A 10849-nucleotide genomic window follows, 5' to 3' on the forward strand; every position below is an offset into this window, starting at 1 on the left:
TCAGACACACTAACTTCATTTAACTGCCGCTTCGCATCAGACCTGTTTCTGCTATTAAAGTGGTCATTTATCAGCTAAAAGGCGAGTGTGTTTAAAAATGTATGTCTTTGGGAGGGAGAGCAATCTCCCTTTTCAGGGGCAAGAAACCTGTTACAAAGCCATTTAGGTGGGTGCGCTCTGAAATGGCATTATTCCCCCCCGGGGCGTAAATATTACCCAAGTATGTTCCTATTTGCACAGTTCCCCGATAATTCGGCATTTTATTTAACCACAACTGCCCTTAGAAACTTGACTTGCACTGAAGCAGCCTGCTAATCTTAATTTTTTCCCCCTCTTTCAGAGAGGCATCTGTTCCTCTTGCTGGCAAATGTACCATTCTGCCAAGAAAGTTTTTGGAGAAAAAAAAAAAAAAAAAAAAAAAAAGAAGAAGAAGAAAAAAAAAAGAAATAAAGAAAAAAGAAATTTAAAAAAAAGCCTGTAATTGATGTTATCCCAAGAAAGCGCGATCTCCACCCCTCTCAGCTCCAAGCCCTTCAGGTAAAAGGAAAAAAAAAATCTTTCAAGAATTTGTTGCCTTTTTGAGGGTTAAAACATCAGAAGACAAGCTTGTCTCGCCTTGGCCAATCAGCTCTCGGCCCTGGCAGCTATAATATAGAACTAAAGGCAGACTCCTCTCACAAGCGTCTTGCTTTGCTACCATTAAAATCAGACCCTTTTTTTGTCTCTCGATTGCTGTCTCCCGACCAAACTCCGATGTGTTCCGTTATCAGCGACCTAAAGCCTGCCATTCCAGCACCTGTCTTGCTAGGGATCGGTGGATAGTATACGATTCAGAAAGCAGACAAGGACATAGGAGGAGAGAGAGCTCTAGAGAGACAGCCAGGGATAGGCACAGAGAGCTTTGAAGTAATTGGATTCAATGGACGAAATGCTGCTGTTGACAAGAATTCTCTTGGTGGGCTTCATCTGCGCTCTTTTAGTCTCCTCTGGGCTGACTTGTGGACCAGGCAGGGGCATTGGAAAAAGGAGACACCCCAAAAAGCTGACCCCTTTAGCCTATAAGCAGTTTATTCCCAATGTGGCAGAGAAGACCCTAGGGGCCAGTGGAAGATATGAAGGGAAGATCACAAGAAACTCCGAGAGATTTAAAGAACTAACCCCAAATTACAACCCTGACATTATTTTTAAGGATGAAGAGAACACGGGAGCTGACAGACTGATGACTCAGGTAGAGCCACAGAGATACCTGTATTTGTGTTTGTTAACCTCTCTGAGCAATCCTAAAGGACGCATCTGTCTTAGTATTTTTGAAAGCCCCCCCCTTTCCCTCTCCCCCTCCTCCCCCCGCCCCTCCAAACTCGACTAGTTTCCCCATTGAATGTAAATACCATCTATCCGGCCAAGTTAGCAGGGGCTGGAGCTGGAGCTGTTTAGATATTTGGTGGGGGAATCTGTGTGATACTTACAGTCATTACCGTGCCATGGCGTTCCCTGTAACTTGGTTAGAGATTGCTGTTTGCATTTGTCCCCAAGGATGCACTTTGATCAAACGAATTGCATACAGCTCAGAGGACCCCAAGTGTATAGTGACCGCCAGGCCACCCACTCATTATTACAAACGTAGTCCGCGGTTGCTGCGCCTGCTGACTTGATTTTTTTTCTCTATAGATTTTATTTAATTTCTCTTTTTTTCCCCTTTTCATTTCATTTTAACCTTCATTATTATTATTGTTGTCCTCGCGAGCATATTCTAAATTTAGTAGGCATGCAGTCGTGCACTCACAAAAGGCAGCTGAAGCCGGATCGACCATTCCTCATCTGATTCCGTATTATATAGCTCGTATTGCAATACCATCATTTGCGATTGTGCCCATCAGAGCGTAAATATATTGATATTTCTTTAAGGATGCTCGCCGCCAATGCTTGGTACTTCCATAGGGGAGGGACTTGCAACTTATCGGCATTGCATCACCTTCTCTTTTAAAAAATCTGATGGCACAAGGTTTACAACTGGGTAAATATTGGATTTCGGGTGAAATCGGATTGCGGAACTATTTTATGAAAAAAAAGAAAGAAAGAAAAAGATAAAGGTGAGAGAAAGAAAGAGAGAGAGAGAACCGCTCCGAGAGTCACCTCGTAATTATAATTCATGCTCAACAGAGAGCTCGGTGAAGTCAATTGCTCTGCCAATCCCGGAGTTTCAGAAACTACATGCAATCTAGACACTGGAAATGGGTTTCCTCCAAATATAGGTCAACAGCGCTTTTTTAATATTAATACATTTAAGCCCCACCTTCAGTGCTAGAGCAGGACTCGCCTGGAAGGACTAGGCGGGGAGTGGACGCGGGGAAGGGGGGTGGGGGTGGAATTTCCCAAACTCTCCCCGTTCCTCGGCCTGATTTTCCGCACGTTGCCGGGTCTCCCGGGGCGAGGGACCGGCGGCCGCCACCATCTCCTCCCGACCACCTTAAATCGCACCGCACCTCGGAGCGCGGCGGCGCCTCCGCCCGCCGCCGCCGCCGCCCCGCGCAGGGCTGCGGAGCGGAGCGGAGCGGAGCGGGTGCCGGGCCCCGCTCGGGCGCGGCCCGCGCCCCTCCGCGCACCCGCGGTCCTCCGCCCCCGCTGCCTCCGGAGCCGCATCTCTCGCATTTTCAGCTCCACTTACTCCCCTCGCGTATCGATCGCGGCGGCTCGGGTTTCACCCTTCCCTCCGCAGCCCGGCGGCAGCGGCGGCGGCGGCGGCTCCGCGGGAGACGGGCTCCCGCCGGGGCTGGGCGCATCCCTCCCCGCGCGGCTGCGCCGGTGCGTGTGCGCGGCGGAGCGGAGCGGAGCGGGGCGGCGGGCGCGGGGGGAGCGGGGCACGGTCGGGCGCGGTGGGCTGCGGGCCGGGGGCGGACTGCGGGCTGACCCCGGCCCCGCGGCTCTCCCGGGGCACGCCGCGCCGGCTACGCGGCTGGCCGCTCCCGCTGCATTAGCTGGCAGCGTCTGAACTCCTGACCTTCTGTCAACTTCCCTCAGACGAACGAAACGAAAACAAATACTTTGCCCCCCCCCCCCCTCCTTCAGTGCTTGTTCCCGTGCCTTAGACACAAAGGGGGGAGGTGGGCTGAGAGCGGCGGGGCCGGGGAGGCCGCGGGCCGGGTACCCGGCGGCAAAGAGGGGAGCGAGGTCGGGGAGCGAGCGGGGCTCCGGCGGCCCCGGGCCCGGCAGGGAGCGGGGAAGCGGAGCGGGGCCGGGCAGCCAGCGGACTGGCTGCCCGCGCTCCCGGTTGCCCGGGCGCGGCCGGGTCCTCGGCGACCCGGGGTGCGGTCCTGCCACTGGCCTCCCTGCCTTGTTTTCCTCTCCTTCCCTCTCTCGCTCGGCCAGCAACTTCTCGTTAAATCCCAGCCTTTAAACGTCGGCTTCGGGAGCCCTTCAACCATGGAGAGATCTTTCATGGACAGAATCGTTAAACTTGCAGAGTGGTTGCCGAATGCATTAGTTGCTAGTTAATATTAACTCCAGAAGAGGGGGGGGGGGGGAACGCAAACATAGGTAGGTAAGTCAGGTTCTCAACTTTGCAGGTGACACCAGCAGTTTGCTAAGGGCTCCCCCCTTCCTCCCTTTCCTCCCCCCCCACCCCGGCCATTGGCTGGATCGGGGAGAGAGATAAGGAGGCCAGGTCAGTATGATAAAGCTGGAATTTGTATGAAATAAAATAGCAATCTCGTGTAATGCAGGCACACAACCAGTGCGTGATGTGAGGAATTTAGAGATCAACTTGGCATTTAGGAAGCCCACCAGGTTGTTTACACTGACAGGTACCTGTTAAGTGTTTCCTTCAAGCAATTCATTTGTGAAGAGATTAGGAGCTGGCAGGAGAGGGCTTGTTGAACAACTTTGCCTCCACACAAAGCGTTAGTGGAGGCAGCCCTGCTGAGCTTCACGGTGGCTGAACAGAATTGGGCTTGATTTGTGGCACACGACCCGATGAATTAATAAATAGTCTGGGCTTCACGGCTTTTGACTCTGACAATCCAGCTCAGGCAGTATAAAAGGGAGGAAAGTCCTTTAGGAGGTCGTTCCTTCTCCTTTATTTCGCCTGGAGCCGGGAAGGGGTGCTGGCAGGGCCGGAGCGGCCACTGCCCGCACCGCGGCCGCGGCCCTGCCCGCGCCCGCTGCTCCCGTGCCGGGCAAGACATCGCCGTGTCGCACAGTGCTGTCGACTTATCACCAGCTGAGACGTTTGATCCTTCTCCCCCTTTCCCCTGTAAATCAGTGAAGGAGCGTATCTATCCACTCAGGTGTGAGAGGGAGAGAGGGGAAAAAAAGAAATCAAACTCAACTTCCTTGTACTACTGCACTTTGCTGCCGGGAACGGTGCCGAAACCCAAACACCCATCTCTCTCCATAAAACGGTAGGCCAGAGAGTCCAAAGTGAGCTCATGACTGTGTTTTATATCTCTCAGGGACTTTTGTATCTCTTTATATCAACCTGTGTGTTGCTGGAATCACTTTTATGGCTGTTGGTGAACACATGGGAACTTCCTTGCTAAGCAGCCTTGTCACGTCCCTAAAAGTAGAGTCGTCAGAGTATTAGAGGGTCTTTGCCTTCCTGGGAGCTGTGAAAGGGGGACTTTGTGGTCTGTTATCGGTTGTGCTGTGAGCACACTGGAGAGAACGGTCCTGCAGAAGGCCAAGCACACCACTCAGGCCAGTAAAAGTGTGGGAAGCACAGCTTACTGCATCCTGCAGTGGCTTACAGGCACATCGGTATTTGCATCAAGAGAATAACATCTTGTATATCCACGGGTGGTTTTCCTCTCAAAAAGGAGGAAGAAAGCTGGCAATGTGTGTGTTTCTAACTCTGTACCTTTAGTCAAGTGCTTTTCAATGCTTTTGGTGCTGAATTCCTGTTTCTCTCGGGCTCAGAATCCTTTTCCCCTGTCACCACTGTGTCTATTCCCCACCTGGCTAAGACGGGAATCTCCCCAAAAATTTCAGGGCTTCAGCTCACCTCTTTTCCTCACTTTTCCCTGTCCTTAGGGGTCATTACTCGACCCCTACATGTTCCCGGTGCTGCTGGGCCCAGTTCAGCCCCGAGAAGGCTGGTAGCTCTGGAGGGTCAATGAAAACCCCTGCAGTACTTTCTCCACGAAGTTGGAAGGGTTTCACTCCACACAAAGGGTCTCCCAGCTTGCATAGCATCCCTGCTCCGCTTAACTTCCCTCCTTGGCCCTCCCTTGCTTTTCTTCTTCCCACTAAGAGCTATATTATTGTATGGATTTGCTCGGCTTTGTAGGCGAGCGCCGATGTATGTTTGAAGCAGAGTGAATGCTCCCAGCCCATGCAGCTTTGAGGGCTCTAATGAGTGATGGGCGAAGGGAGAGAAGAAAAAAAACACCCCTCCCTCCAGCACATAAAGGCTGTTAACATGTATTGATACCCTTTTCAACACAGAATTAAGCTGAAAAGACCCGCAGAGACATTCCAGGGGGGAATCCGTGACTCTGAGATACACGGCGAGTGTTTGTTCTGGGCAGAAACTTTGCTCTCGGGAAGGGACAGGGCACTTAGCGGCAGGAATTTGCTCCGTGCAGGTGGCTTTGAATCGCCACGCTCACACCCCAGCGCCGGCAGAGGGGGGTCCCCCTGTCCCTGCAGCAGGTGCCAGGGCAGGGAAAAGGTCCGTCCCTGTGGCTCTTCGTGGTGTTTGATTCTCTGTTCATCCCGTGTCCCCAAGTTTCACTCTCCTTCTCCTCAGCTACCTCCCCGTCCCTGCCTGGCAGCGGGGGAGAAGGTGCTCAGCTCCGGCTGAGCCCAACGCGGGGCACTTTGGCGGGGAGGGCAGGAATGCCGCCTCTTTGGCTGGAGAGAGAGGCAGGATGTGGCCCAGGGGGGTATAGATAACGAAGGGGGGGTATTCCCCTGGCTGCAGCACCCCCACAATGACCCTTTCCTATCTGCCCGTGTCCCCGCAGCGCTGCAAGGACAAGCTGAACGCTCTGGCGATCTCGGTGATGAACCAGTGGCCCGGGGTAAAGCTGCGGGTAACCGAGGGCTGGGACGAGGACGGCCATCACTCCGAGGAGTCGCTGCACTACGAGGGCCGCGCCGTGGACATCACCACCTCGGACCGGGACCGCAGCAAGTACGGCATGCTGGCCCGCCTGGCCGTCGAGGCTGGCTTCGACTGGGTTTACTACGAGTCCAAAGCGCACATCCACTGCTCCGTCAAAGCAGGTAAGGCGGGCAGCATGCCCAGGGACGTGTCGAGGTGGGGAGACACCCCCGGGCCGCCACTCAGCGCCCTAGAGCCTTGTGTCGCCTGTCTCTGCCGCCAGGCTCCCTCCTCTCGTCCCGCAGGGTCCCCATCCCTCTCCTGCAGAGCCCCGAGGGCGCAGCCGGCCTTCCCCCGCCTCTTAGCGACCCCGACTTTTCTTTCGTGGGGAAAAGGAAAGAGTGAGGGGAAGGAAAAAAACAAAGCCCAGCCAGCTGCAGCAGTTTTTCACAGCACTTTTATTTGGGTGATTTTCTTGGCCAGCCTTCCCACGAGAGCTGCGTCGCAGCCACACACCCTTCTGCTCCCCCCGTGGGGTCTGTGATGCTTTCCCCATCCAAGGAGCATGTTCAACACAAACACTCGTGGCCGTCTCCGGCCGCCTCGCTGGCTGCACGCCTTACTCGTGAGTGCTAATCTCCAAGTGGGAGCCGGCCAGGAAAATAAATAACGTGGTCCCCAGCCTCCTTCAGCGGTAGCCGCTAGGAAATTCCCAGATAGGGATACACATAATTTTTTTTCCTCCCCTCCCCTGTGCTTACAACGCCACACGCTGTCTCAACCCGGGAACAGCTCGCAAGAAATCCCCGAGTCGCAGTTTCTTTTCTTGACACTTGACACGTTTTTTTGGTGGGGCAAATCTGTCAGCGAGTGACAGCCCCCAGCTCCACCACCTCCCTCCACCCAGTTGTATGACATCGAAAGCTCTTTTTAAGAGCATACTCTAGCCCAGCAACCTGCTGGATGTGTCAGGAGACATTTGGCTGCAAAAGAGAATAATGGGCTTTCTTTAAATATAGCCATTTGCTTTGAACCTGGCAGCCCCACGGCAAGGAAACCAGCCCTGCCCTGTCGTGCCCACCTGCAGGAGGGGTTCATGTCCCCCACTCTGGCCCAGAGCTCCCCAGGGCCTGAGCACCTCTCCTGGCCCATGTGGGCTTTGTCCTGAGAGCCTGCTGCTGCTTTTGTTCAGCTCCTGGGTCCTTTCTAGCCGAAAAGAGGCCCTGCAAAGCTGTCAGCTGCGTGGAGATCTGAAACACCCCTTTCAATAGCCAAGATGGGCTTTGTAGCACAAGGTGTCCGACTGTGGGGCACGGTGACCTTAGCCCAGGAGCACCTCCTAATCCACCCCAGGGGTGTTTCACAGGAGAGGAGCCACCCCAAGCTGCTCATTGAGATTCGGCACACAGGGACTCGGGGGCAATATTTGGAGGGTGTCAGGCAGGGTCGTGTGACTGTACGAGGCAGGCTGAAGGGAGCAGGCTTGAATTCCACTCTCTCAGCCTGATCTTAAACTGTCCAAACCTCATTTCATGACAGAGCATCTCATGAGAAGATTAAATCCCATAATGCCAGCAGGAAGATTCTTTATCTAGATCTCTGTTTGCAAAAAGTATGATCCAGGAGACTGGAATGCAAAGAAGAGTTCCCCCAAGGCCTGAATTATTGTCACCAGAACAGAGGAGGGAGAGGCAGGGGTGGTAAAAGGGACATTGATAATGCGCTACAGCAAGTATTTAGAGCAAGCTTCTACATTTAAAATTCAAATACAGATCTTGAGTGCCTTGGAAAAGTGGCTCTGCTGTGCAAATAGTGCTTGGAAGGTCCTGGGTTTTTTGGAGAGTATGTGTGTGAATTGGCACATAGGGTTTCTGCACCTGAACAAATAGGGAGGGGGAGAAAGGGGGGGAAGAAGCTGGGAAAAAAATGGAAGTGTCCTCTCTTCCAAGAGTGTCTGCATTTATTACATGAATCAGAATGACAATGCTGATCCTTTATTGGATTTTAATTAGAGAACCCAAACAAGCACTGCTCAAAGAAGCAGATTTTCACACCTCTGCCAATTCACTGGCATGTTTGTAGAGCTGCTACACTACTACATCTATTCATCAAGTCCCTGAATATGCAAACAAAGCTCTAGCCAGACCTTTACTGCCAGCTTGTAGGAAGGTGTAGTTTACTAGCAGAGGCCTCCACATAAAGCACATAGCTTGTTTGTTGCCATGTTCTCCCTGAAGAGGGAGGCCTTGGAGATCTTGCTGCTTCATTTCTGAAGGAGAAGTGATAAAGTCATTAGCAAATCAATAACAGTCTAATTTTCACCCTTCCTGTCCTTCCTGAGAAAGTCATTAGGAGACACTCCATGGATTTGTTTAAATCATAGGAATTTCAGTAGCAGCCACAGAGGCAAAAATATAAAATCTGTCCACCTTTAGGAGCTAAATTATCAGGTCCTTTAACTGGTATAGGAAGTAACTGAGAGAAAGCAGGGAAAGGCAAGGGACAGATGGGGAATCTCAACAGCTGTAGACACTTGCAACCATGACATCCTATAGGGTATTACCCAATATTAAAAAAAAAAAACCAGAGCAGTTAGGAACACTGCAAGCCCCTCTGCTAAGACAGAGATCAGCCTGGAGCTCAGCAGATTTTTTTGCCTACCACCCCACAGATGGCTGAACTTCCAAAAAGTGATTTGCAAGAGAGACAGAGTCTTATTGCTACTTTTGTTTTCTTTGAGTCTGAGATTGTTCTTCGCACGAGCACAGGAAAGCAGCAACGGCTGCTCTAAACTCTGAGTAATTCCCAAGAGCTGGAGGAGGTTGAGGAGGCATTTGCTTGGGCCTGGCACAGGTGTTGGGCTGCTCTGGGACCACATGCTCTGCAACAGGGAAGAGCATTCTTCTTCTAGGGGGGAAGGAGAGGTTTCTTTCTTTTTGAGAGAGGGTTGAAGCAGAGTGCTGGAGATGCCAGGCAGGGGTGCTGCCTGAGTGTGGGATGTGCCTCAGTTAACCACTGAGCAGGAAGGCTGGAGGCAGCATGGGGGCTTGTGCAGCACCATGCAGGGGGATTTGGGAAATCTGGATTGCTACTTTTCGGTGGCAAAATTTGTGTGCACCCTGGGGCAAAGTCTCCTCCTGTCCTCTGCTGTTTGCTGCCCTAGATGTGCTCCCTGAGTAAGAGCTGAGTGAGGACCCTGAGCATCGAGAGCACAGGCACTTGCTTAGAGAAGATATTTATGCCAGCAAAACCACTCAGCTTTGAAAGCCTGCAAGTTATCTGGCATCAGGTGTCAATGCAGGGTAAACAGTAGCCAAATGGGAACTCCTTCCAGAAGAGATTTTGTTCTGGAACAGTTTTCTCAGTGGAAATATTTTGGCTCATTTCCTTTATGAGACAAATCACTCCTGTAACTCCTTACCCAGAGGAGATTTTTGCACTGGCTCAAATCTGGCAGGAAGGGGATTCTCAATTGACTCACTGAGTGTAGATGGGGCGTATTTATAGAAGAGGGCGGAGGAATTTCAGAGGGGAGTCTGGCTGTGTCCTGGGCTTTCTTGGTGGGTTGGGTTGGCTGAGGAAGTGATAAATTCCTGCATGCCCCCATGCCTCGGCCCTGGCCTCTTCTAACCCTGCCCTGCTTCTCTCCTCGCACAGAAAACTCAGTGGCGGCCAAATCCGGGGGTTGCTTCCCCGGCTCGGCCACGGTGCACCTGGAGAAAGGTGGGACCAAGCTGGTGAAGGACCTGAGGCCTGGAGACAGGGTGCTGGTGGCCGACACGGAGGGCCGCCTGCTCTACAGCGACTTCCTCACCTTCCTGGACCGCGAGGACGGCTCCCAGAAGCTCTTCTACGTGATCGAGACGCGGCAGCCCCGGGCCCGGCTGCTGCTGACGGCCGCCCACCTGCTCTTCGTGGCCCCGCAGCAGAACCAGTCCCAGGCGGGCGGCGGCCGGGCGCTGTTCGCCAGCCGCGTGCGGCCGGGCCAGCGCGTCTTCGTGCTGGGCGAGGGCGGGCGGCTGCTGCCGGCGGCCGTGCACCGCGTGTCGCTGCGGGAGGAGGCGTCGGGCGCCTACGCGCCGCTCACCGCCCAGGGCACCATCCTCATCGACCGCGTGCTGGCCTCGTGCTACGCCGTCATCGAGGAGCACAGCTGGGCGCACTGGGCCTTTGCTCCCTTCCGCCTGCTGCAGGCCGTGCTGGCCGCGCTCGGTCCCTCCGCGGCGGGGTCGCCCGTGGGAGAGCCCGCGGCCCCCGGCATCCACTGGTACTCCCGGCTCCTCTACCGCATCGGCAGCTGGGTGCTGGATGGCGACTCTCTGCACCCGCTGGGCATGATGGTGTCATCCAGCTGAGGCGACGTCCCGGCCGCCCGCCAGGCTCCGACGGAGAGACAGAGATGCGGAGGGAGAGAGAGAGAAAGGAGAGAAAAAAAAAAGAAGTGGGAAAAAAAAAAAAAAAGAAAAAAACTAAAAGAAAAAAAAAAGGAAAAATACATATTTTTAAAAGAGAGCACGGATTAAGACTTAAAAATAATAATAATAAAATAATAATAATTAAGTAGGACAGTCCAAAGTAGACTTAAAGGGAAACAAAGACCCCTGGAAGTTCTGTTCTGTTTAGTTTATAAATATATATATATTTTTATTTGTTCTTTGTTTTGTTTGTTGGTTGTTTTTTTTTTTTTCCTCCTCTCCTGGATATTTATTTCTTTGGTATTTTGAATAGATGTTTTAAATGATATGAACCGGACCTTCAAGAGCCTTAAATAGTTTCTTTGATAATTTATTATCATGTGAACTGTACTCA

At 52.8% G+C, this 10849-nt stretch overlaps 1 protein-coding gene across 1 annotated transcript; it reads left to right on the forward strand.

Moving 5' to 3' along the window:
- Window positions 1-691: 691 nt before the first annotated feature.
- Window positions 692-10490, forward strand: SHH (sonic hedgehog signaling molecule). Its single transcript, XM_021526567.3, has 3 exons — window positions 692-1228; window positions 5961-6222; window positions 9698-10490. The coding sequence occupies exons 1-3, from the start codon at window positions 920-922 to the stop codon at window positions 10393-10395; spliced, it is 1269 nt and encodes a 422-aa protein (XP_021382242.1). The 5' UTR covers window positions 692-919; the 3' UTR covers window positions 10396-10490.
- Window positions 10491-10849: the final 359 nt, after the last annotated feature.

This window comes from Lonchura striata, chromosome 1, assembly GCF_046129695.1.
Source record: "Lonchura striata isolate bLonStr1 chromosome 1, bLonStr1.mat, whole genome shotgun sequence".
Lineage (NCBI taxonomy): Eukaryota > Metazoa > Chordata > Aves > Passeriformes > Estrildidae > Lonchura > Lonchura striata.

Coding starts and splice junctions, on each gene's coding strand:
- SHH (XM_021526567.3), top strand. CDS start 920: ATGGACGAAATGCTGCTGTTGACAAGAATTCTCTTGGTGGGCTTCATC. Junction 1,229..5,960: donor CTGACAGACTGATGACTCAG/GTAGAGCCACAG, acceptor GTGTCCCCGCAG/CGCTGCAAGGACAAGCTGAA. Junction 6,223..9,697: donor CCACTGCTCCGTCAAAGCAG/GTAAGGCGGGCA, acceptor CTCCTCGCACAG/AAAACTCAGTGGCGGCCAAA.